This window comes from Podarcis muralis, chromosome 18, assembly GCF_964188315.1.
Source record: "Podarcis muralis chromosome 18, rPodMur119.hap1.1, whole genome shotgun sequence".
Taxonomy (NCBI): Eukaryota; Metazoa; Chordata; class Lepidosauria; order Squamata; family Lacertidae; genus Podarcis; species Podarcis muralis.
This window is the reverse complement of record NC_135672.1, coordinates 1,904,975-1,931,054: the sequence shown is the minus strand read 5'-3', so window position 1 is coordinate 1,931,054 and position 26,080 is coordinate 1,904,975. Positions and strand designations below refer to the sequence as shown.

At 50.3% G+C, this 26,080-nt stretch overlaps 1 protein-coding gene and 1 long non-coding RNA gene across 4 annotated transcripts; one reads left to right on the top strand and one right to left on the bottom strand.

The window, feature by feature from the left end:
* Nucleotides 1–2,290: 2,290 nt before the first annotated feature.
* Nucleotides 2,291–7,966, bottom strand: LOC114588323 (uncharacterized). Its single transcript, XR_003704452.2, has 3 exons — nucleotides 7,832–7,966; nucleotides 6,299–6,458; nucleotides 2,291–6,181 (listed from the first exon to the last, which is right to left on the bottom strand). It is a non-coding gene; the product is annotated as an uncharacterized LOC114588323 (long non-coding RNA).
* Nucleotides 7,967–8,231: 265 nt separating this feature from the next.
* On the top strand, nucleotides 8,232–24,923 carry LOC114588322 (armadillo repeat-containing protein 6-like). 3 transcript variants are annotated; one of them, XM_077922071.1, is made up of 8 exons: nucleotides 8,232–8,369; nucleotides 10,303–10,429; nucleotides 10,562–10,644; nucleotides 11,562–12,132; nucleotides 12,768–12,913; nucleotides 14,174–14,305; nucleotides 16,710–16,847; nucleotides 24,160–24,923. In XM_077922071.1, the coding sequence occupies exons 2-8, from the start codon at nucleotides 10,309–10,311 to the stop codon at nucleotides 24,370–24,372; spliced, it is 1,404 nt and encodes a 467-aa protein (XP_077778197.1). In that variant the 5' UTR covers nucleotides 8,232–8,369; nucleotides 10,303–10,308; the 3' UTR covers nucleotides 24,373–24,923. The 3 variants fall into 3 exon arrangements, with proteins under 3 accessions (XP_077778197.1, XP_077778199.1, XP_077778198.1); XM_077922073.1 differs by having other exon boundaries at nucleotides 16,710–16,928; nucleotides 24,160–24,290; XM_077922072.1 differs by lacking the exon at nucleotides 8,232–8,369 and adding an exon at nucleotides 8,392–8,488.
* The last annotated feature ends 1,157 nt before the right edge of the window (nucleotides 24,924–26,080 follow it).

Below are 26,080 nucleotides of genomic sequence, written 5' to 3'. Positions count from 1 at the left end.
GCAGGAGGTTGCTGTGGGCTCCCTGGCTGAGAAATGACCATGGGGGGGTTTGAGATCGCTGACCGCACTGTTAGCTTAGTAGCCAGGAAAGGCCAACAGCTGTACCAGCCTAGTAAGTCAGGCCAGACGAACAGCGGTGTGTCACAGTACTAATTCTCGGAGTTGTCCAAATTGAGTCTACTGTGGGTTATTTATTGTGTTTCCTGAAAAGTGGGGATAAAACCCCGACTGCAGTATAAAAGTAAAAGCTGGCGCTATTAAAATTCTTAAAATGGGTGCACCTCTATCAAAAGAAAAATAGTCCTCAGGCCCCTGGCGTGAAAGAAGCCCAATTGGTGCTTACTTCCCGCCTGGACTCTGACAGTCCCCTTTAATTTGTGTTTAAGAAACGTTTTTCCTGTGTTTAAATTGTACTTAGGTAACATCCAGCAGCTGCTTATCTTAAATGTGCCATCTAAAATAAAAATGCAAGCTTGCTCCAAGTTCTAAATCTAAGAAAGCCATGTTGAGCCTTATCAATCTTAAACAAGACAAAATGGAGAATGAAGTGTGCAAATGTTTGTTATTTGAGAGAGGCTCTAAAAGAGAGTTTTCCTCCCAAGTGGTAAAATCCTGTATACGTGCTATTTGTGTTCTGAAAGAATTACTCCACCTCTTCCCTCTATAGTTTAAGTGAGGAGGGTGATTTTGCTGCAACTTTTGAGTTTGTGAGTCTACATCCGTGTTCCAGTCTATTTCAGAATGTGCTGCGAAGTTAACCTAATGTTTCTGCTGCAAAAGCCTAGTTGAGCACAATTGCTCTCTCAAGCTAAAATGCAGTGTATGTATTTCATTAAGCATATGCCTATGAAAGTATGGTGTTCCTTCTAAGAAAAATATGAGTCCAGTTTTAACTTTGATTTGGTTGGACAGAAGTTATTGTAAGGCTCCTGATATGAGTCTCTATAAGACTTCCTGGCCTCTTTTCTTAGAAAATGCCCCCCCCCCATTTCATTCTGTCTCTTTCAGGGTTTTTTTCCTTCTCCTTACTTCTGTGCCAGGTAAATTTACTCCCGAGTAAGCTTCCTTTAAAGGAAACTGCAGGGGGGGGGGGCATAGATTAGGCTTACTACAGTGGTGCCCCGCAAGACGAAAAACTCGCTAGACGAAAGGGTTTTCCGTTTTTTGAGTCGTTCCGCAAGACGAATTTCCCTATGGGCTTCCTTTGCAAGACGAAACGTCTTGCGAGTTCTTGCGAGTTTGTTTCCTTTTTCTTAAAGCCGCTAAGCCATTAATAGCCGCTAAGCCGCACTTCGCAAGACGAAAAAACCGCAAGACGAAGAGACTCGCGGAACGGATTTTCGTCTTGCGAGGCACCACTGTATTCCTCTGCAAGTTTAGGAAAAATTGTTCACTTTTGAATTCCTTTTAAATCAAATCTATGGCTGTTTTAACTTTTAAATCAAATCTATGGCTGTTTTAACTATGCTTTATAAGAGATCCTCTCCCTATATTAGGAAAAATGTTCACTTCAATCTTCCTTTAAAGATCATTTCTCTAGGAACTTGCACTCTTTAGTCTAAGGAAGTAAACTCACTCAAACTAGCTTCAAGATCTGCTAAAAGGGTTCTGTATAAAGTTGGGTACTTTTATTTTCCTCTTCCTTAGTACATGATACATGATAGGAGCATGGCTTGTGGTCTCTTCCCCAGTTGTGTCTGTGTACCTAAGTATGTGTGTGTCTCTCTGGTAGTACAAATCTTGCTAAGAACCCTGTGTTTTAGGGTTGGACTAGATGACCCCAGGGTCCCTTTCAACTCTCCCAATTTGTGGCTGTGTGGAGGGCCATGTGTCTGCAAGCATGTGATGAGCTGAAATTCAGCCCAGCTTTGCTCTTTGTTTTTAAAAGGTGAGAGGTGAAAACCGTGAAGTTTTTGAAGCAGAGCTGGCAATATCAAGCATTTGAATGATTACAGTGTTTATCATTTTGTCTATTATTTACAAAAATCAGACTTAAAAGTCTGTTCAAAGTCAACTACAAATACAATATGTGCAGTGTGCATAGGAATTCATTAATCCCCGCCCCCAATACTCCGGCCCACCACAAGGCCTAGGGACAGTGGACCGGCCCACGGCTCAAAAAGGTTGCAACTCCATCCCACTCCTACTTGCCTGCAAGCAGGAGCAGGCTGGGGTGGTCGGGGCGGCGCGTTGAACTGTATCCCCCCCCCCCCGTGGTGATTTTCTTGTGTCAAAATGAGAGTACCCCTAAACATTTTTTAGAAAAAAAACACTGCCTTATACCATAAAATTATATATCAATGGCAAGATAATTTTAATGAAGAATGTAAGGCAATAACTCTTATGAAGGATTATTTATCACAACAGCAGTCATACAGAAGAAGCGTGAAACACACAGAAAAACTGATATACAGGTTAAACTTCCAGGTTGGCACTTTGCGAGAAATAAGTGGGTTTTGGGTTGCAGTTTGGGCCCTCGGTCTCTGGCCTAACCCTTCTACAACTGATCCGATTTCCCCTGTAAAAATACCAAACCATTTCATATGTAGCAGGAACTACACAGAATCATAGAATTGGAAGAGTCAACTAGTCCAACCCCCCTGCAATGCAGGAATCTCCACAAAAGCATCCGTGAAATAGGGCCTCTCAGTGGAGCCTGTGAGCCTGGAGTGAATCCTCTTCCTTTCGTAAAATATTGTGTAGTTTTGTTTTGTTTTTATTTCCAAAGGAAAAAGCTATTTGTTTTTGCAGGCACTTTCTGGGACTTGAATCTGTATTCATAAGCAGTTATTTTGCAGCAAAAGGAGGATCTTACGCTCTGTTGCTTTTTCATCTCTGAATGTAGTCTAGGAGGAGGCAGGAGCCCTGAATGTGTGCTGCAACAGCAAGAAGGATGATGGAGAAGGAAGCAGGAAGGGTGCGGGGTGAGTTCGGATTCTGAGAGGTGCCCAGCAGGGCTCGTAGGGCAACTATAGTGGCTTGGAAGGGCAGGAGGTAAACACAAATACAATCAAGTGGTGATACAATTGAATGAGTGGTTTATCCAGTCATCTAAAAAAAAAATGTCTTAGGTTGCTTTTGGTTTAGTATTTATCTTGATAGTTATCTGTTTGCATGCGTTTCCTGCTGAACAGGAGTACCCCTCCTGACGGCCAGGGACCCCACAGCAGCCCTCCCTTGCCTCCGCAAGTCTGGTTTTATTTTTCTTCATTCAGCTGCCGGACAACCCAGCAGCCTGGCCCATTTGCCAGCTGATGTCACAAAGTGCTGCTTTGCAAGCAAGCCTTATAATGCCCTGCAAGGGGGATGCCTGTCAGATGACAGTGAGAGTTGGTAGAGAAAGATGGATTCTCCAGGTAGGAGGCCTAGAGGAGATGAGTGGCAATAGTATTATTGTGAGGTGATGCTATTACAATTCCAAAGGGAATGTCAAGCAGGGAGGGAGGGGGAAGAGAAAGTGGAGTTCTGGTGGAGACGGAAGATGGAAGGAGGCTTGGAAAGGGAGTTTGAAAGGGGGCAGGTGAGAGTCGGTTGAGAGTTGTGGGTTCTAGAAGGGGGCCCGAGGGGGGGGGGGGCTGAAGCTGAGCTGGACTTAAAAGCAGCAGCACAGCCGCCATCGCTCTGAGCATGTGCAACTTGGCAGCAGGAGGATTCCCTTTATTCAGGTGAGCCATGGAGCCATGTAACCTCTTCCTTTTTTATTTTCCTTTCTGTCTCCTAGGACATAAAAGGCTGCTGAGACGGCAAACCATGAAGGAGGCTGGTGTGCCACTGAAAGAAACATTGGAGATTGTGGTAAGTTAATTCCATGGGGAAAGGGAGTTTGAAGGGGGGGCAGGTGAGTCGGTGGGTTCTAGAAGGGGGCACGAGGGGAGGGGCTGAAGCTGAGCTGGATACAGCCACCATCGCTCCGAGCATGTGGCCGTTCAATGCCGAAAGAAGGGGCTCTCTCCAAACTTGGAAGCAAGAGGATTCCATTAATTCAGGTGAGCCATGGAGCCAGGGCTTGGCTTTGGAGTATTCAGGAGAGGCGCCTAGCAGGCTTCAGCTTGCATGGGGAGGAGCCTGGTGAAATTACTTCCGAATTATTTCTTTGCGCCATCGCTGCACATGACCCTTCATCGAAAGGGTCCTGCCCCGAGGGGCTTACAATCTTTAATAGGGCACATGGAGGGAACAGGGAAAGGCTGAGGTGCAGGCTGGATCCTGAGTCTAGGTCTCTGAGTTTAGACTTTGGAATTCCCGGACATTTCCCACCTCTTCCTCTGTTTTTTATTTTCCTTTCTGTCTCCTAGGACAAAAAAGGCTCCTGAGACGCCAAACGATGAAGGAGGCTGGAGTGAATCAACCTCTGGAGATTGTGGTAAGTTAATTCCATGGGGAATCCATTCCCCACATTTACAGGGAGGTCATGGCGCTGACCTGCATGAAACAGGGCTGGGTTGGGGGGTTGCAGTCCCGTCTCGCCCCAGCCCCTTGCTCCCCTCCTTCCAAGCCAGGGGTCAGGCGCCCAGGCAGGAGCAGGTAGGCAGCCTGTGGTGACGTGGGCATGGGCAGCCTGGCAGGGGTGCTTGTTCTGCCCCCCTAGAGAGCACAATGTCCTTCTTCCTTTGCAGGGCCGTGGTTTGGGGAACCAGCAGCAGCCCAGCGGTGCAGGGAAACCCAGGAAAATCCGGAGGTATGTTGTGACCTTGTGTGGCAGGGGAAGTGTTTCCCAGTGATCCTGGGGGTGGAGGAGGAAGGCCTGATTTAGAGATCCCTATAGTTTTATGGAGAGGGTTTCTCTATGGTCCAGGCAGGGCCCAAGCTAGGGGGTGGTGAGATGGGCCCCCGCCAGGGGCGCAGGTGAGGGGTGGGGCACAAAATTGCCTCAAAAAGATGTCCAGAAATATGTCTAAGTATATAGATGATAATAATAAATATTATCATCTATATATTAATCTGGAACTCCTCCAAGCAATCAGTCAAGAGGTGATACAATTGAATGAGTGGTTTATCCAGTCATTAAGAAAAAAAATTATTTTTCTTAGGTTGCTTTTGGTTCAGTATTTATCTTGTAAGTTATCTGTTTGCATGCGTTTCCAGGTGAACAAGGAGGAGTACCTCTCCTGCGGGCCGGTGACCCCACAGCAGCCCTCTCTCACCTATCATGGCATGGAAGTGCAAAAAAAAGAAGAAACATCTTTGAAGGTCAGATGAGCAGGACCAGCACTCTCTGCCCAGCCCAGAAAGGAGGCGGGAGCCAGCAATGTTTGTTCTGACAGCCTGGAGGCTGCTGGAGATGCGAAGCAGGTAGGGTGCGGGGTGGGTTCAGATTCTGAGAGGTGCCCAGCAGGGCTCGTAGCACAATGGTAGTGGCCTTTCTGCCCTAGAACCAGGCCTTTGGCTAATTAAACAATGCATGGCCTTTTAAACATGCTTGTGGATTGGGAGGTTGGCTTATGAGTTCGTTCTTGTTTTTAATGTGTATGCTGTTTTTTAATTTTGTCTTTTTATGCTGCAAGCCTCCCTGAGAGCTTCAGAGGAAGGACGGCACACAGATTAAATTAATCGATAGACTGATTAATGATCATGGCAGTTTCCCAGAATCTGGAGGTGAATTGTCAGGCTAGAAATGGAAAGCGGGAAAAGGAGTCCCAGGACCCCCTCGTGCCTTGGCCTGCGTTCCCTCATCACCTGTGTCCAAAAGGCCTTTAAAAAAGTGCCACCACCTGCGCCACCACTGGAACCCAGAACCAGCAGCAGCAGGGCGCAAGCAGAGAGGAGGCTGCTCTGCACGCAGTTGAGGCAGTGGATTCGCCAACACAGCAGCTGCATGCACCCAGAGGCACTTTGAGGACGAGGAAACACCACTACTTCCCCTGCCACTACCCCAGCACCAGCAGCCACCGGGTTTTCCAAAAAGCACCGCCACCAGTGCAACCAAGCACCAGTACCAGCAGAGGGGCGCAAGCAGAACCGAGGCCGCTGGGCAGGCGGAGACGGGGGAACTGAGGGAGGCGTGAGGGGGTCGTGCAGGGCTCTGATGGTCGCCCAGGGGCACGTCCTTGCCGCCGCCGCCACACAAGTAAGTCTCGTGGGGCTCTGATGGGGTACCAGGAGTCTCCTTGACGGGGATGCAGCTCCGAGCAGATGACCCCTGCTGGGGATTCTTTTTCCCACTTTCCTTCGCTGATCTGACCTGTGAGAAAAGAAAACAATTCACCATCAGTGCTGGGAAGAGGGAGAGACTTCCCAGAATCCCCTGCAACCTGGCCTGACCCTGCAAGGCTTCCCTCCTCCTCTGTCCGCCACACACCTCCTTGAGGTATCCAGAGTCCCCCAAGGTGTCGCTCTTGTAGGTTTCATGGTCTAAGCTCAGGGACGGTCCGAGTCAGCGTCTCTCTGGGGGTCAAGGGGTTTCTTCCCATTTGGGCTCCTCCTGCACACATCCTTGGAGTCGCCGATATCCACTGAAACTTCAATAACAAAACATAAAAGCCACCAAATTAAAATTATTCTAAAAACAGGTAACAAATCCTAAAAGCAATCAGCGGCTCTCCAAACAACTTCAGAATTGCCAGGGACAGGGCTTTCAACTCCCAAATACCTTGTTTAAACAGGGATACCTTTAAATTTCTCATAGAAGCTAATAGCGAGGGAGACGGATGCACCTCACAAGTGAGGGCATCTCACAAACGGGAAGCCACTGCCTTGTCTTGGGTTACCACCAACCGGCCACCCTGGCAGCCTTGTGTTAACCTTGTAGATGCAGGGTCGTGTGGGCGGAGGACTTCTGCCCGCAAATGGGGCATCTTTTACCCCGGCCAGGCTAAACATGTCCACTCCCTTCCAACCTTTCTTCATCAGACTGTTCCCCACCCGTTCCAGTTTGTCCCTACCCTCCTTTAAAGTGTGGGACCCCCAACTGGGCACATTCCCACTGGTGTTCAAGGAGATCACACCTGGCCTAACAGGCCTCTCATTCCAGGCACCGTTTTGGAAGGAAGCAGCACTTTCTCTGTTTTTTAAAAGGTGTTTGTTACCAATATGGTAAAAAACCCATCGGCTCCCCTCAGCTGCTTTAGCCGGTCAGTCGAAGCCGGTCCCAGGATTGTGGCCACTGTCGCCTGCTGAATGCTTCCAGGAGCCGCAGATGAGAGCGGAGTGCAGGGTGGGGACCAAAGGTGGACACACGACCCCAGAAGGAGCACGACATGTCTCTCCCCCCCCCCACGAGACTGTCGCTCCCCTAAAACACCACAGGTGACTGGCACCTACAGACATGTCTATAGCAACACCAAGTATATTCTATCATCTCCCCTCGAAAATAAAAAAGCCCTCCCTGCCTGCCTCCTCCCAGCACAGTCATACCTCGGGATGAATATTTTCGGGTTGCCCTCCGCAGTGACCCGGAAGTAACGGAGCGCGTCAATTCTGGGTTTCGCTGCTTGCGCATGCGCAGACACTCAAAACGAAGCGCCAAATTGCGACACAGGCAGACGCACAGACCCGGGTTGCGTCGGCTTCTGGATGCGAACGGGGCTCCGGAACGGATCCCGTTTGTATCCAGAGGTACCCCTCTACAAGGTTTTATCAGTTTATTTTATTTATTTATTTTTTCAAACGCTTTTAATTAAATTTTTCCATATGGAAAATACAAGGTTTTATCAGTTTAATCCAAATAAATCATGTCCCACCCTCTTGAGCAACGCCATCAGGGCAATTCTAAAACACGGTTTCCAAAATCAATTTTAGAAAGTGACAATACTTAACCTATGAAAGCAAGACCTGCGACAGCAAGAAACAGACTAGGGCTGGGAACTCTTCTTTTCGGGGGTTGCCAACTTACCAGCCTCTTCCTCGCACTTTCAATCGGGGCGCTCTCCATCTGGCGCATGCGCACAAGGCCCAGTTTCCTCTCCCGGCTTCTCTGCGCACGCGCCGAGCCTTCCTGCCGTCGCGGAGGCCGGGGGCGCTTTCCGCGCAGGCGCAGTAAGGTGCGTAGTAAACGGAAGGAGGCCTCCCGCCTGGGTCGAGGGGGACGAGCGGCCTCTGCGGCGGATTAGAGGCTAATGGGTCCATTCCTGACGGAAGGCTGAGCGAGCTCGACGCCATCCGTTGTTCGGGTTTCCTCACGGCCAGCGGCGGGGCGATGGGCAGGCGCCTGCGCAGTACACTAGCGCCTCGAGGCGCACGCGCAGCGCCGTTGAGCTAGCCGTTAAGGGGTGGGTCGGTTGCGCTCTGCGCACGCGCTGCCTGTGGCGGCTTCAGCCTTTCGCGGACGGCAGCCGCGTGGAGACAAACTTACGCAGCGCCAGCCGCGGTAACGACCCTCGCGGCCAATGCGGAGTCTTTGACGGGACGGCGAGCGCCGAGGGACACACCAGGTGAAGTGATGCAATAATAGAATCTGAGGGGGGGGGAGGTTGCGCTCTGCACATGCTCAGAGCCCCGGTGTCCCCCACCCCAGTCAGGGGCGGAGGCCCTTGGTGGTGGGTGTCAGGAGGTAGGCTGGGCTGGCCTGCACTCTGTGTGTGCTCAGAGGCACAGCTGCCTCTCAGGGCTGGAGGAGGAGGAGGGGGTCGTGAGGGCTTGAGACTGCTTGTCATGCTGCGTTCTGATATTCATGTTGGGCTTCGGGGGCCGTAACCAAATAACCATCATAATGATAATATATAATAATATTTGAGCCCTTGGAGGCATCTCAGCTCCTGGGGTTTGGGGAAGCAGCTGGTTATCTCACCACCTTTGAGCCCAGCTTTCAGTCCAGTTTCTAAGACTGGGTGCCTGCTGCCAGTCACTCTAGACTGACGTTTATAATAAAATGAAAATAATAATAAGCTAAAAGGAGGCATTCTGATCAATGCTTCTGTATGTTATTTCACACACACACCCCACTCCCCTGCACCGGTGCTGAGCCCTGACCTTGACTTTAAAAAAATAATTTATTTAATCGTCATTGCAAATCTTCCAGAGACCGACAGATCTTTAAAAATAAAATTAATGCAAAATAATCCAAATATCATAAAACAATGAACAATAGTCAACATGGCCTAGCAGGCTACATTTTAAAATGCCCTTCCAAAGCTATGGGAGCACATACAGTACGATAAAACCTTCTGTTAGCAGCAAGGGGAAAACGGATCAGCTTTCTAAAACGTCTGAAAAACCTCAGGCTGCAGATCTTCTGAAAAGGAAATTCATAGGGGATATTCAGGCAGGATGCAGTATTTGGAAAGGGAGCATTTTATTTTTCAGATCTGTGGTGCTGATTATCCTTCCCGCCTTCTCCATGAAAGAATGTCTTGTTCATGCACAATCTGAAACTGATCACTCAGCAGAAAAGACCCCCCTGCGTTCCATTGGACACTTCCAGGCAGTGTTAGAAACTCAGACATAAAAGCTAACCACCAAATGGCACCTTAAACCGAGGTTACAGCTGCCAAAACCAGAACCAGAAAGACCAGGTTTGAAATCTGCACTTGGCCATGAAGCTCACGGAATTACCTTGGGCCAGTCTTTCTCTCATCCTAACCTACCTGATAGGGCTGATGTGATGATAAAAAGGGAAGGGGCGGGGAGACGTTTGTATGTCACAATGAGCTCTTTGGGTTAAAAATCGGGATATAAATCTATTTTTAAAATAAACAGAATGTCTAGTTGCCATTTTGGGGCAAGACGGCTCTAAAGTGATTGTTTTTCAGTTAAACATCTGGCTAATTCAGAGGACAACCCTGAGCGAGGTTAAGAGCTTTGAGAACTTAAAGAAGAAAAGTCCCCTGATCCAGGGACAGTCCACACATCTACTGGCCTGTTCCGACCTCTTTAAACTCTTTAGCGACTGCAGCCTTGGTTTAAGGACCCATTTGGCACCTAGCTTATATATCTGAGTTTCTAGCACTGACAGGGGCATAAGTGACCGCCTTGTTCTGCAGTTGACCATTGGTCAGTCTAGCTCAGTATTGTATACGCTGACCAGCGGTGGCTCTCCAGAGTTTCAGCCAATATCTCTCACGGCCCACGGAGTGGTCATCGGGGACTGAAGCTGAGCTTGTCTGCAGGCAAATTGGGTGCTCTAAAACCCTCAGCTACGCTCCTCCCCTTTCTTTGGGGATCCTATACAGTATCTTTCTTTTTAAAAAAGAACACCACCATATGTAAACCGTTCTCTTGTGGACGCTCCTTCCTTGGAGGTTTGGAAGCAGAGGTTGGGCGGCCGGCCGTCTGTCATGGATGCTTGAGGAGAGATTCCTGCATTTCAGGGGGTTGGACTAGATGTCCCTCGGGGTCCCTTCCAACGGTCAAACTCTTGTCCCGCAGGTCGGAATGGCGGCCAAGCGGATCACCCAGGAGACGTTTGACGATGTTGTGCAGGAGAACATCAGCGACCTTGGCATGGATCCGGAAGAGGCCGTGATCGAAGCCGTCCAGCAGTTCGAGTCTCAAGGTGTGGTTTTTGCGAAGAGATGTTTTTAACTGGCTGGGTAGACCTGAGATGGCACAGCCTTCTCTGCTGTTCTACGAATCCCTACTGAGGACCCCTACTCATTGCCCCCACTGCTCCGTGTCTTTTCTCCAGGTGTTGACTTAAGCAACATAGTGAAGACAGCCCCCAATTCCGCCTCTGTGGATGGGGAAGAGCCACAGCATGCTGTTTTGCAGGTGAGAAGGGTGGCTGGGGCCGCCCAAGAAAGGAGGAAAGCCCCAGGGGTCGCTTAGGGAAGGGGCCGTGGCCCAGGGGCACCTCAAGGGCCTCAGGCTGAATCCCGGGCATCCTGAAGTTGGGTTGGGAATGTTCCCTCTACAGTGGTACCTCTAGTGGTGGACTTAATCCGTTTCAGGGTGCCGTTTGCACCCCAAAAAGTCTGCAACTAGAGCGCCTCTTCTGCGCATGCACGGGTGGCGAACACGGAAGTAAACACTTCTGGGTTTGCCACATTCGTAAGCTGGAAGTCCGTAAGAAGAGCGGAACGCAACACGAGGTATGACTGTATTCCTATTTAAACCAGGGCTTTAATCAAAACCATGAGCACTAGAATCTTGGTTTATTTCTTAGGAAAGGAGCACAGCTCAGTGGGTGGGCAGCACCTGTTCTGTAATACTGAGCTCAGTGGTCCGACTCAGTGTTAAGCAGGTCCCTAGGGCCCTAAGCATCAGAAGGTGAAATATATAAGCTGGGCGTCAAACGGCTCCTTAAACCAGGGTTACGGTTGGCAGAGTGGAATGCCTACTTGCCATTTGGGGGCCAGACGGCTCGAAGGTCATATTATTTAATAGGGCTTTTGGGTTCCTGAAATTCATTCTGATTGCCGATAAAATGGAGTTCTACAGGATGGGGTATCCCAAACCCAGGGACCCCCAGGCAGGCACCTCCAGGTGGGGGAGACGCCAGGCGCCTTCCTGGCACCCAGGCATCTTCACCTAGCCAGGTGCAAAATGGTATCGCAATGTTAAACACCAGCCCCGTCCTTAGATCAGCCTTTGTGATCTCCTGGTGTGTCGCAATGCGTAGCTGGCGATTTCCCGCGATGTTGAAAACCAGCTATTGCCCAGCCCTACTCGATCCTTTCCTTCCGCAGACGCTGGACTCCTTGCAGAAGGCAGTTGCTGATGGCGACTCGGGCGCGGTGGACGAGCTGCTGGTGAGCTTTGCGGAGCAGTGCCGGCAGGAGATGGCCGTCCGCTACTTGGCGGGGCAGAAGGGCGCTTATCCTACCGTGCTGGCCGCCTGCCGCCTGGCTTGTGAGGAAGGCTGCTCCCTCCTCAAAGCCCTCCGTGCCCTCTCCACCCTCCTGGACGGCCAGCCCGACTTCCTCGATGCCCCCGGGCAGGAGCTGCTTCTGCGGGTCTTGCGGGAGCGGCAGGACGATGGCGACCTGACCTTGGCCACGATCCGCTGCGTCCGGCAGGCGTCCCTCAAGCACGAGCAGAACCGGCAGGACCTGGTGAAAGGCGGCGTCCTCTCCCTGCTGGTCGGGGCCGTTGTCCGCCATGGGGACCGGGCCGATGTGGTCCGGGAGGCCTGCGCGGGGCTGCGCTTCATGACCTTCGACGACGATATCCGGGTGCCCTTTGGCCACGCCCACGAGCACGCCAAGATGATCGTGACAGAGCACGGTGGACTGAGGGTCCTCATCGAAGCCGCCAAAGGTAGAAGCGTTGCCCCTTCCTCTCCACCCATGGAATGCAAGGAGAGCCCTTCTGGATCTGGCCAGAGGGAGGGGGGGAATTCGATCCCAGCGTTACCGGAGGCAAGACCTCCCTCTCTGTCTTTCCAACGCCAATCAAAGACAACCAAGAAGTGGTTTGGGGTGTTGTCTGCCCAGACACTGAGATCTAGCGCTGAGATCTTCTGGCGGTTCCCTCACTGAGAGAAGCCAAGTTACAGGGAACCATGAAGAGGGCCTTCTTGGTAGTGGCACCCGCCCTGTGGAACGCCCTCCCATCAGATGTCAAGGGAAAAAAACAACTATCAGACGTTTAGATGACATCTGAAGGCAGCCCTGTTTAGGGAAGTTTTTAATGACTGCTGTTTTAATCTTTGTTGGAAGCCACCCAGAGTGGCTGGGGAAACCCAGCCAGATGGGCCAGGTATAAATAATATATTCTTATTCTTATCTACAAGTGTGGTTACTCCACAAATCCTCAATGAATCAGTAATTGTCATTTTTCAAATTCCTTTTCTTTCCTTCTGCATGTATGAAGCCCAAAAGCTCACTTTTACTTTTCCTAACCAGGTACGATTCACTAACCATCTCGCTTTCTCCTCCTCCTCCTCCTCTCAGCCTTCCCCGACGACTGCAGCGTCCTGAGGGAGATCTGTGCCACTCTGGGGCGCCTCTCTGTCCGGAACGAGTTCTGCCAGGAGATTGTGGACCTGGGCGGTTTAAACTTCATGGTGGCGCTGCTGGCCGACTGCATTGACCACCAGGTATTATGAATGTAGGTAGCTGCCATGTCCGATCATTGTGTTTGTTCAACCCAGTAGTGCCTACTCTGACTGGCAGCGGCACTCCAGGTAGGGCTGGCCTGATCCGTGAATATGCAGTGGATCGAAATAAATCAAGATTTCGGTCCTCATTATTCTGAAGGAAGGACTGATGGACTAAAAATCTAGGCAGCATCTTCATATTGCATTGCGCCAGCAATCCATCTAGCTCAGTATTACCGACACTGGCTGGCAGCCGTTCCCCAGGGTTCCAGGGGACATTCCAGAAATGCCAGGGATTACACTCATTTTCACTCTTTTTTTTTTAGTTTTTGTTGATCTGTGTTTTGTTTGAAAGGAAGTCTGAGACCAAACTCCTCCTGGAAAAGTTGATTTCAGAATAATGATTCCAACGGGATCAGGGCCTTTGGAGAGTTTTCTCACCAATGCTCCAAAACTCCCCCTCCCGCTCTTTTTTGGGTAAAAACAGCTAAAAGCAAAGGGACTTTCAGATGCATAAAAGCCAAAAGCGTTAGGGAGGCTGTCCTAACTGCAGCACAGACCTGACCATTTTCATTTCCGTGGGCTTGCGTTGGGTAATATTAGTAATGAGAAGAACACTCTATGGCCTTTTAAACTTTGCATGGCGGAGTTTTTGTTTGTTATTATAGTATTTCTTGTGTTCTTATATTGCAAACTGCCCTGTGATCTTCAGATATGGAGGGCGGTATAGAAATCTTCATCATCATCATCTTGGAAAGGAGTCGAAATAATAATAATAATAATAATAATAATAATAATAATAATAATAATAATAATAAAAATGCCCATTAGCACCTTAGAGACCAGCTAAGTTTGTTCTGGGTAGAAGCTTTTGTGCGCATGCACACTTCTTCAGATCCACCTGAGTTGGTCTCTAAGGTGTTACTGGACAATTTTTTATTCCAACTGCATCAGACCACCTGCCTGAATCTAGACCCTTGGGAAGCAGATGCTCTGCCTTGGAGCTACAGCCGCTCCCCTAAAAAAAAGAATAGTATTTGTTTTTCCAGGATCTTAGTATCTGCTTCTCCACCCCAGACCTAAGCTTTAGCTGACTTGGTGGGGTGGCCGTCTGTCCTGGATGCTGGAGCCGGGATTCCTGCATTGCAGCGGGTGGGACTAGAGGACCCCCAGGGTCCCTTCCAACTCTGCGACCGTGTGGCTTTCTTTTCAAACCTGTTCTCACGCCTTGGGTCTTTGCCCTTCCGCTGCCGATTGTAGGACCTGGTGAAGCAGGTGATGAGTGCCATCCAGGCGATCGCGGGCAACGACGACGTGAAGGACGCCATCGTCAATGCCGGAGGGACAGACCTCATCGTGCTGGCCATGACTCGGCACCTCGGCAGCCCTTTGGTGAGTGGGTGTCGGTAGAGGAAGCTTCCATTTATTGGCTGGTCTGTTGCATTTATCCCGCCTCTTCCTCCAAGCAGCTTAAAGCGGCGTTCGGTCGTTCACCTCTACAGGTGTAACCCTCACGACCACGGTGTGAGGGGGTTAGACTGAGAGGCCCCAACCAGCCCATCACCTTGTCATGGGGAGTGGGCTTGCACGTTCCTAGGACCCTTGTGAGCGCAGCCGTCGGGGGTCTCGTACTCCCAGCAGGGTCACCCAAGGCGGTAAGGTCAAAGGGGAGGAGCTAGACAAAGCATGATCCCAGAAGTCCTCAAGGGCAGAACAGGCGGAAGATGACAAGCGGTGTGTGACAACGGCTGCGAAGGCGGAGGAAGAATCTACCGGTCATCGTGATCCTCATGCCATTGGAAGAGAGCCTTACTGTGAAGACTGTGTGTTGGTCAGTGTGCCCTGATCTACGCGCATAAAACAGATTCACACACAGGGGTCTTCCAAAAACCCCTCAGTCATGAACCGGCACATGGGCGGTGGATACAGATTCAGTTGCTCTGAGTCAAGGAATGAGGCAGTTGAGTAGTTTGGCAGCTGTATCCATGACTGAGCAGCCCTATTTAGGATCCACCCTACTCACCCCGAAAAGGGGGAGGGGCTAAAAAAGGTGCCCTAAACATAGTCGGCCTCCCTTTTTTCCCTGACTGGATTACTGCGCCGAGGTCAGCACCCAGCGGTCATAAAAGACAATTGAACTTTGGAACATGGACTATATGGACTTTGTTGGATAGCACAGACAATCAACGTCCCCAACGCAGAGCTGCCATCATTGCAAGAGAGCTGTGATGTTTTAACTTCAATATTGCATCGCTTCAAGGAGCTCAAAGAGCAGGTGAGGGACAACTGAAGGAAGAAAAGGGAGGCTACACTTTCTTCTGGAAAGGTCTGCCTGAACAAGAACGTTGAATACACGGAGTAGGCTTTGCTATCAAAAACGTGCAGCTCTTGTCAGAAGTCACTAATGGCATTAATGAGCTACTTTCAACCCTTCAACTAAAACTCACCCCAAACCATCAGGCTCCTATTCTAAGCGCTCATGCACCAACACTGATTGCTGATGAAGACATTAAATAAAATTTTTACTCTCAGCTGGATATCCTCCTGGGTAATTTTAATGCAAGAGTTGGGCAAGATTTTGATCTGTGGCCTGGGACTATAGGGAAAGAAGGAATTGGCAACAGCAACCAGAACGGAATCTGACTTTTGACGATATGTGCAGCGCACAACCTTGGTATTACCAACACACTCTCGACAAAAAAATAAATGTAAAACATCTTGGAGGCACCCTTGGTCAAACCACTGGCACCGCTTAGACTATGTAACCGTCCGAGCTGAAGATTGCCGTGATTCGCTCCTTACCAGAGCTGTGGTGAGTGCTGACGACTCCTGGACAGATCACCAGAATTGGCCTCCACAGTAACTTACGGACTCACATTTAAAACTGTGTTTGTGGAAGACAATCTTACTCGGCTATGAGTGATCACTGAAGAAGAAGAAGAAGAGTCACTCAGTGAGCTGCTCTTGGGTCCTATACTGACCCTCTAACCCAGAGGTTTTCATCATTTTTGAGTCCATGACTCCCTTGACCAACTACATTCTTTTTGCGGCACCCCTGTGGGGCTCACCCCTTTCCTGGTGAACCAGCAGCCGCTCATCCCTTTTTGAGCACTTTCCCTTGTTGTGCGTTCCCTCAGCCTCCTCCCCCCTCTTCTTGGGAGTCCTCTAGGCAGCCACTGCTGACACCCCTTGTCTCTGAGCTGCCCCCCGCTGCCCCAAAGAGAGATGCTTCCCAGAGGCCCCTTTCCCCTGGGAAGCCTGTAGCCGGGCTGCTGCAACAAACATCTGTGCAAGCCTTTGGGAGGCAGAGGGGCAAGAGGGCATCAGAGGAGGGAGGGAAGGAAAGAGGGACAGGGGCCAGTGCTGCCCGCTGCACCCCTGATCATCATTCAAGGCACCCCAGGGTGCCACAGCACACTGGTTGAAAACCACTGCTTTAACCACTCCACCACATTGGCTCTCCTTGGTTGCTCTCAGTTCCTTTGCTGTTCTTGAACCCCCTCCCTCATCTTTTGCCCCTTCCCCTGGATCAGCCCCCTCCAGAAGAAAGAGGGTGCATGCACGCTCTGCCCTGTTCCAAGGGATCATAGAATTGTAGAGTTGGAAGGGGCGGCCTGCAAATTTAATAAACAAATAAATGCTACACTATATTAAAAGCAGTTGAAAAGAACTTAAACTTGCAGAAATACTATTACTGTACGATAAAATGCAAGAGTGGTGTCAAGCTTGCTGTATAATAAAAATGCAAGTGTGTCGTCAGTCGGTTGAACATGGCTGCCTGTGTTTCCGCCCTCAGGTGTGTGAGCAGAGTTGTGCGGCCTTGTGCATGCTGGCGCTGCGGAAGCCCGAGAACTGCCGGGTCATCATGGAAGGGGGCGGGGCCTTGGCAGCGCTGCAGGCCATGAAGATGCACCCCAAGGAAGCTGGCGTGCAGGTAACAATTTTGCGCTGTGAGAGACAGGAGTCGCTCTTTCACCCACCCTCTGCCCTGGCGTAACCACAGTTACCTCTGAAGGTATCAAGCCTGCTTTCCCACAAGGGTATAAGATGGGCTGCGTCTGGTGTTGGAACTACTGTTTCTGGGGGACGGGGGCAGGCAGGCGTGGGGGACTCCCTGGTCCTGAATGGGGTAACTGTGCCCCCGAAGGACCAGGTGCGCAGCCTGGGAGTCATTTTGGACTCACAGGTGTCCATGGAGGTGCAGGACAATCCTGCATCCAGGGCAGGAGGGAGGAGCCAAAGAAGATGGCGGCTGTAACAACTTCTCCTTCGTGAACCCTCCGGATTACAAACCTTTTATTGCCTTTTATAGCCTTTTACAGCCGTCTTTATAGCTGTTTTTATTAGACTTTTAAATTATTTTACCACTGTTGGAAGTTTTTAATCGTTTTACTTCTACGGTTGGCCTGTCGGGGCCAATATACGTATCAACAAGGATATTCTAATCTTCTGCTGAGAAAGCCTGCAGCTGATTAGCAACGCCGCCTTGAAGACTGGTTTATGTTGAGCAGTGGAGGAGGAGTAGCAGAGAGTTGCGTCCATAAAAGATAAGTTCTCTTTTATCTCCGTTTACCTCTACTTTGAACCTCCTAGTTAGTGAGACAGCGACAAATGGGTCATGGCAAGCGACCAAGGTCTGCTGAGAAAGGTTGTCCACCTCCAAGAGTAAAGCAGCCAAAGCTTGAATCTCCCCCACCATCTACTAACAATAACAGCAAAACGGAGCAAGTAATTGTTTCTGCGGTCGAAACATACAACCGCTTCTGGCCTCTGCATGATCAAGGAGAGTTGGAAAAGCTAGCTGATCCAGCGGAGGATGGAAGCCATAGGGAAGCCCTCCTTTCTGACACCTTAACTACACCTCCATCACTGAAACGGGAAGCATTAGGACAATCTGCCCATGAATTAGTACCTGATCAAATACAACTGGTAATCAGGACTTTAAGCTTCATTTTCAAGGAATTGGAGGGGATTTCTTTGTCATTGAATAAACTTACACGGGCCTTTCTGGCTCATCTATCTTCCTCAACTGTGCTATCTAATTTGCACCAATCCCCTGTGCAGCTTGTGAGTGCCTTAAAGAGACAACATGACCAGAAATCTCTCCTTAAGGGCTCAAGATGCAGGCTGCCACTGCCCCAAAGGAATAAGCAATCCTTGATTTTTCAACCCAATAAAATATGTCTATCCATTTTCTCCCGTGACGCCCCCAGACTTAGGTGGAATAACCTGATGATGGCTAAAGGGTACCTACGTGATTTGCTAAATATTCCTTTTTCCCAGATAGATCTTATATCTGTAGTACCCCTAAATGCCACGCCTTGGCCAAGGAAATTTATGCTCTCCTTCCAGTCTGCAAGGATCCCACATCTTCTTGCAAGACAAAAAGTTCGGCTGGCACCCTGGGAGATTATAACAACAAGAGTCTTTAAGGACACGAGTGTTAAACCTCTTTTTCCCAACATTTTAACCGGAAATGAACGCCCGTTCCCTTCCTCTGTCCCTATAATAAAGGGAAAAACACCTAGCCGGGTACCCCCTGTTCCACCTGCGACCCCAAGTGCCCATCTAGTTACGCAGAGGAATGATCCAATTGCGAGTGGAGATTGGAATATCCCTGAAGAGAGAAATCTTATCTCCTCTTATGGAAAACTCCCTTCAGAAGAACAGCAGGCTATTCTCGAAGCGTCTCCAAGATGGCGATGAGGTAAGACGCATTTGCCGGAGCTCATCTCGAATCCTCCTTAAATTTGTGTTGTGGCTCCCAGCCTTTCAAGTTCTTGCTGAAGATTGTACCAGGGTGTTGGAGTCCATGCTAGGAGTTCACATTGCTGATAACTGTGAAGCCTGCATCGTAAATCAGCTTTAATGAGCAGATAATTGTATTCTCCGGCAGCCTCGGAAGCAGCCTTCGACTCACTGGTCTCCCGCCAGCTCACATTCAGCTGTATTGCTACTTCTATTACTTTTCATTACCTTTTAACCACTGCTATTTTTAACGATCCATTTTAAACGACTCATTTTAAACGACTCATAACGATGGGTCAAGGCAAACGCCTAAGAGACTGTGACGAGGTTCTGCCCTCCCCAAGAGCCAAACAAACAAAAACCGACCCCCCCGTGTCTGGCAAATGGAGTGACCCCACAGAACACTGCTATAGGGTGAAAACCCAGAACCGTTTCTACCCTCTAATGTCCCCAGAAACAACGTCAACACCAACGTCAACATCGCTATTCTCGATAGATTGGATCTACTCAAACAAAGACTCTTATCGCAAGGGGACCCCTCTATGCCGATGAGAGAGGAGAGCAGGCGCTCCACGTCCCACAAGGCGTCTCCACCAAATGCCTTGATAATCTCTCAACCTGTTACTTTGTCATCCCCTATTGATCTGAATCAGCAGTCACCTGTTGACCAACAGCACCAATGTTGACCAACATTGCTCCCGTTTCAGACCTGATGTCCAATCAAAATATGGAAGCTGATGATTCCTTTGCTTCAATGCCTGAGCTAGAATCTACCCTGCCTGAAGATCACCAGGAAATGACTACGCAGGCACCATCCCCACGTTCTCGCCCTTCTATACATCTGCGTGATAATTCTTCCCCATCGGCGCAGCAACTACAAGTGATGACTGGAACACTTCTTAGCGCTACCCTGGTTAAGACTGACAACTCTGACGGATCTACTAGTATAGCCCATCAAAGATTTGCTACTACTCACCTCAACGAACAGCATCCGACTTCACCAACTTTGCCTAATTCTTCCTCCCCGGCAAAACCCTTCCTGCCTGTTAATGCTACCAAATCATGGTTTCAATCAACACAGAAGAAGACCCTATCCGCACAAACTAAAATTACCGATTTCCTTATGGGTCCTCGTTCTACCTCCAAGAACCCATTAAACAACTCAAAGTGACAATTACCGGGACAGCACAAGGCCCCGACATTACCAATACTTAGCTGGAACATCATGGAGGCGAATATGAGGCTTGGGATTCCTACTGTGGAGGGGCGAGGGAGGCATGGCGGTGGGGGCAGATGTTATAGGCGAAGGGGATCGAGATACGGATATGCTCGTACCCCTTCCAATCTGCGCCCCATCCCGAGAGACGAGGGTAGGGTGAGCAAGGATTACTCACCTCCGTCACTGGTGTTGTGCAATGCCAGGTCTATAGGCAACAAAACCGCCACCCTGCGAGATTTCTTCATCTCTCAGGGGGCCGACCTGGCTTGTGTGACGGAGACCTGGGTGCGCGAAGGGGATACTGTTACCTTACGAGAGATGGCGCCCCCGGGTTTCTCCGTCCTCCACCAGTCGCGGACTGTGGGCCGGGGGGGAGGGGTGGCATTATTAATCCGGGAAGATTGTTCTTTCAGGGCTCTACCATCACCATCGATCCCTGGCATTGAATGTGTTGGCCTAGTGTGGGGCTCCGAGGTGAGCTTGGCTGTCTGGCTGGTGTACCGGCCACCTAGCGCACCAGCAGCCACCCTGTCAGGCCTATTGGAGGCGGTGGCCGGCTGGGCCTTGGAGTTCCCTAACCTATTGGTATTGGGGGACTTCAACATCCATGCTGATGCCACTCCCTCCTCACAGGCTCTGGACCTGGTGTCTTCCATGGCGACACTAGGGCTCTCCCAGTTTGTTTCGGGCCCCACACATCAAGCAGGCCACACGCTGGATTTGATCTTTGGCGTCGGTATAGATGTGATCACGTTTCCTTCGATGAAGGTGCCATGGTCTGATCACTACGCTCTGAAAGCCAGGATTGACGTTCCACCCCCACCCTGCTTGGGTGGCGAGCCGATTTGGGCTCGCCCGCGGAGGCTGATGGACCCTGATAGATTCCGTCAAGCCTTGCGGGACCTTGCTCCCCCTGGCGACTCATTGACTGAGCTTGTTAAGGGCTGGAATACCCAACTCCTGGCAGCCATCAATGAGATCGCACCTAAGCGCCCTCTGCGTCCCCGCAGAAACCGGGCTCCCTGGTTTACCGAGGAGCTCCGGAAAATGAAGCGGGACCTCAGACGGCTAGAGCGAGTATGGCGGGGTGCCCGTGACGGAGCTTCAAGAACATCCTATAGAGTTTTTATGAAAACCTATGAGATGGCAGTGAAGGCCGCTAAGAAGTCCTACTTCTCGGCCTCCATTGCATCCGCTAGCTCTCGCCCGGCGCAATTATTTAGTATAATTCGTTCTTTAACGTCCCTCGAAGGACAGCCAAATTTAAATAACAATTGGACACACAGCTGTGAGGCATTTGCGAGCTTTTTTGCGGAGAAGGTCCTGTTGCTCCGCCATGACCTCCCCGCCAATTTCGATACAATAAAGGAACTGGAGGCCCCTCGACTGTCCTCGGGTCCAGTATTGGACCACTTTGACCGGATATCCCCAGCCGATGTGGACAGACTCCTCCGAGCTGGAAAGCCCACCACTTGTCCTCTCGACCCGTGCCCGTCCTGGCTGATTAGAGCGTGTCCAGACGAGGTGCGGGCCCCCATGGGGGATATCATCAATCTGTCCCTTGGCACCGGGACATTCCCAGGGGAACTGAAGGAGGCGGTGGTGCGTCCGCTCTTAAAGAAAACATCATTAGATCCCTTAGATCTATCCAATTACCGCCCGGTCTCGAATCTTCCATTCCTGGGTAAGGTGATTGAGAGAGCGGTTGCTGAACAGCTTGGTAGGTTTCTGGACGAAACATCTGCTCTGGATCCATTCCAGTCCGGCTTCCGCGCTGGTCATGGGACCGAGACGGCTCTGGTCGCCCTAACAGATGATCTCCGCAGGCAGCTGGATCGAGGTGGGTCGGGGCTGCTGATTCTTCTAGATCTGTCAGCAGCTTTCAACATAGTCGATCATGAACTTCTGGACCACCGCCTTGCCGACGTGGGGATCCAGGGCACAGTCCTTCAATGGCTGCGCTCGTTTCTCTCTGGTCGGGGACAGAGGGTGGCGCTTGGGGGGGAATTGTCATCGCGCCACTCCTTGGTGTGTGGAGTGCCTCAGGGTGCGATTCTCTCCCCGATGCTTTTTAACATCTTTATGCGCCCCCTTGCCCAGCTTGTCCGGAGTTTTGGGCTGGGCTGCCATCAGTATGCTGATGACACCCAACTCTATCTGTTGATGGATGGCCATCCTGACTCGGCCCCAGACACACTGACCAGATGTCTGGAAGCTGTGGCTGGATGGTTACGTGGGAGCCGGTTGAAGTTAAATCCTGCGAAGACAGAGGTCCTCTGGCTGGGGCGGGACGATATGGGATCGAAGGGGCAACTCCCATCTCTTGCGGGGGTGCAATTGGTGCCAGCACCGTCCGTTAAGAGTCTGGGTGTAATCTTCGATACCTCCCTCTCTATGGAGGCGCAGATTACAGCTATAACAAAGGCGGCATTTTTTCATCTCCGCCAAGCTAAGCAGTTGGCCCCTTATCTCTCTCGCCCTGACCTAGCCACTGTGATCCATGCGACGGTCACCTCCAGACTGGATTATTGTAACTCGCTCTACGTGGGGCTGCCCTTGAGACTGACCCAGAAACTCCAGCGGGTACAGAATGCCGCAGCGAGACTCCTTACGGGGTCCTCGCTGCGAGATCACATTCACCCGGTGCTATACCACCTGCACTGGCTCCCGGTGGAGTATAGGATCAGGTTTAAGGTGCTGGTTTTAACCTTTAAAGCCCTATACGGCCTAGGACCCTCGTACCTACGGGACCGCCTCTCCTGGTATGCCCCACAGAGAAACCTACGATCTGTAAATAAAAACATCCTCAAGGTCCCAGGCCTCAGAGAGGTTAGGCTGGCCTCAACTAGAGCCAGGGCCTTCTCGGCTGCGGCTCCAATCTGGTGGAATGCTCTGTCACAAGAGACTAGGGCCCTGCGGGACCTGACATCTTTCCGCAGGGCCTGCAAGACAGAGTTGTTCCACCAGGCCTTTGGTCAGGGCGCAGCCTGACTCCCTCCTCTGGAAACCTGCACAGTATTATGGTTGCCATTAATTTGATTTTAATTAATTTTTATAATGAAATATTTTAGAATGTGTGATTATTCAACTATTTAGTTATTTGATTGTTGTTAGCCGCCCTGAGCCCGGCTTCGGCTGGGGAGGGCGGGATATAAATAAAATTTATTATTATTATTATTATTATCTGAGACCCTCCCTGCCCACAGACTGTCTCGTCAGAGTGGCACATGCTCAAGTTATCTACTGCTTGGACTACTGCAATGCACTCTATGTGGGGCTACCTTTGAAGGTGACCCGGAAACTACAACTAATCCAGAATGTGGCAGCTAGACTGGTGACAGGAAGTGGCCACCGAGGTCATATTACACCGGTCCTGAAAGACCTACATTGCCTCCCAGTATGTTTCCGAGCACGATTCAAAGTGTTGATGCTGACCTTGAAAGCCCTAAACGGCCTCAGCACAGGGAACCAGGCAAAGGGCCTTCTTGGTGGTGGCACCCTCCCTGTGGAACACCCTCCCATCAGACGTCAAGGAGATAAACAACTATCTGACTTAGGCAGCCCTGTATTGGGAAGCTTTTTATGTTTGACGTTCTATTTTGTTTTTATGTGTGTTGGAAGCCACCCAGAGCGACTGGGGAAACCCAGCCAGAGAGGCGGGCATAAATAATAAAATTGTAGCTATTAGTAGTATTAGTCCTACTCAGAAGGCCCACTGAAATTAACAGAAACATCTTAACACCATACTGGAAAACCACACAATGAATCCCTAGAGTGCAATATTATATACCATTTTTTACACACTGTTGATTTTATTGGTATTGCAAACATTATAATTTCGTAAATAATTTACATTTACATGAAGTGTAAACCACTTAGGAGGTGTATCAATGTTGTTTAAGGCGCCATATATTTTGGAGAGCTGTTTCTCTCCTCGCCCCTTACATTTGGATGCTTCTTAAGGTACCATAGACCACGTCTGCATGATGGTTTCTGAGATCAAGGAGCAGTTTTCTGCCTGCGTTGGGGTACAAGTTTTGACTCAAGGTGGCGAGCAGAACCTTTCAAAATGGTGCTGATCTTATTCAAAAATTGCATAGTGGTCCTTGAGATCAAGGCGCAGGTTTCGGCCTACGTTCGGATACAACATTTTGAATCATTTTGAATCGAAACGGCACTGATATTTTTTTTGTTGCTTCTCAGAGTTCCCAGGCGACGCTGGGCGCTTTCTTCTGCTAACGAAGTAAATCGTTTGCCATTTTTCTCTTTCTCCGTCCAGAAACAAGCCTGCATGCTGATCCGCAACCTAGTCTCCCACACTCGGGATTTCTCCCAGCTCATTCTGGAAATGGGCGCTGAGGACTTGATCGCCGAGGCCCGGGCCGCCCACCGGACGTGCGAGGATGTGGCCAAGGCCGCCTTGAGGGACCTGGGCTGCCAGGTGGAGCTGAGGGAGCTCTGGACGGGCCAGAAGGGCAGCCTGGCGCGTTGACACCCGGAGACGCCGGGAAACGGGGGGTTGGAAGCGGTGGGGATGAGCGGAGAGCAAGATGGACTTGCAGACAGGAATAAACGCAGCCCAAGGGAGAAGGAGGGTGTTGGCCTTGGGTGCCATTAGCTGCACAGGCCCCGGAAATTCACCGGTGCGCCATTTACTTTTCTGAGCCAAGTCTTCTGTGCGGTCCTGGTTGTTATTTTAAATATCTGCCGCTTCAAGAACTTGACTGGCCGACCCTAGAGAATGGAGTGGCGCCTGCGGAGAAAGCTTCCCTTTCTATAAAAATGGCCAAGAGTAAAAAGCAGCAACAATGGTGCGGGGGGGGGGGGGGAGGCTGGCAGGCTGCTTTTCCATTTACAGTTGTATTTTGGCCCTACCCTGGCTCTCCATATCGCCAGGGCAGGGCTGGGCCTGGCAGGCTTCTCCAGCTTCAATTAGGCAACCACTGCTCCCTGCTGTCCTCCATTCTTCTTCCAGATGTGCCATCCTCTGGCCCTTGGCCGTTCTTTTTCCTCTTGTGTCATCATGCTGCTGGTTTAAAGCAATCATGTGCCTGTCTCATTTTTGTTCTCTACGGTTCTCCTCTTTGGTCTCATGATAGTTACAAGAAAGGAGATTCCAACTAAACATTAGGAGTAACTTTCTGTTGTTGGCAAGATCCGTTTGACAGTGGAATGGTCTCCTTTGGGAGGTTGCAGACTCTCCTTCCTTGGAGGTTTGGAAGCAGAGCTTGGATTGCCATCAGCTGAGATTCCGGCATTGCAGAAAGTTGTACTAGAGGACCAGGGAATCTCTTCCTACTCAACCATTCTCATTCTAGTTGGATAAAAGTTGGCTCTCTCACACCCTCCGTTTCTTTTTTAAAGTCAAGTTTCCGGCCCTTATGAGTGTTAAGAGATGCTTGGGAGAATCTCTCAGAAGCTGGAGCAGATTGCTGGCCTTTGGGGCTTTGGTTTCTAAGAACATGTTTCCAAGAACAGACCCTCCACGTATCCCGTTTTTCCAGGGACAGTCCCAGATTTACAGAAGCCGTCCCGGTTTCTTATTGATCCCAGAATGTCCTGCTTTTCCTTAGGACAGGGGTCAGCAAACTTTTTCAGCAGGGGGCCGGTCCACTGTCCCTCAGACCTTGTGGGGGGGCCGGACTATATTTTGGAAGGGAAAAAATGAACGAATTCCTATGCCCCACAAATAATCCAGAGATGCATTTTCAATAAAAGGGCACATTCTACTCATGTAAAAACACGCTGATTCCCGGGCCATCCATTGGCCGGATTTAGAAGGCGATTGGGCCGGATCCGGCCCCCGGGCCTTAGTTTGCCTTAGGATGGATGTCCTTATTTTCATGAGAGAAATGTTGGAGGGTATGATGTAAGCAGGGAGCAGCGTCAAGGAACGAGCATAAAGGATGCAAGTTGAAGGCTTCAGTTTTTCTTTCTGAAGAAGCTTGTTTGGCTGAGACAGGGAGGAGCTCTCTAGATGTCACGGGACTCCAGCTTCCCTCAGCCCAGCCGGCATTGCAGACAGTCGGGAGTGATGGGAGACGGAATCCAGCAACAGCCAGACTCTGCAGGTTTTCCTTCCCTGGTCCTAAGAGGAGACATTCTCTACTGGCTGCACGAGGAAGGAAAATGCCTCTAATCAGAAGACGCATGCCCTTCCAAGAGCAGGGAATGCCTCTTAGAGCTGGGAGGGGGAACTT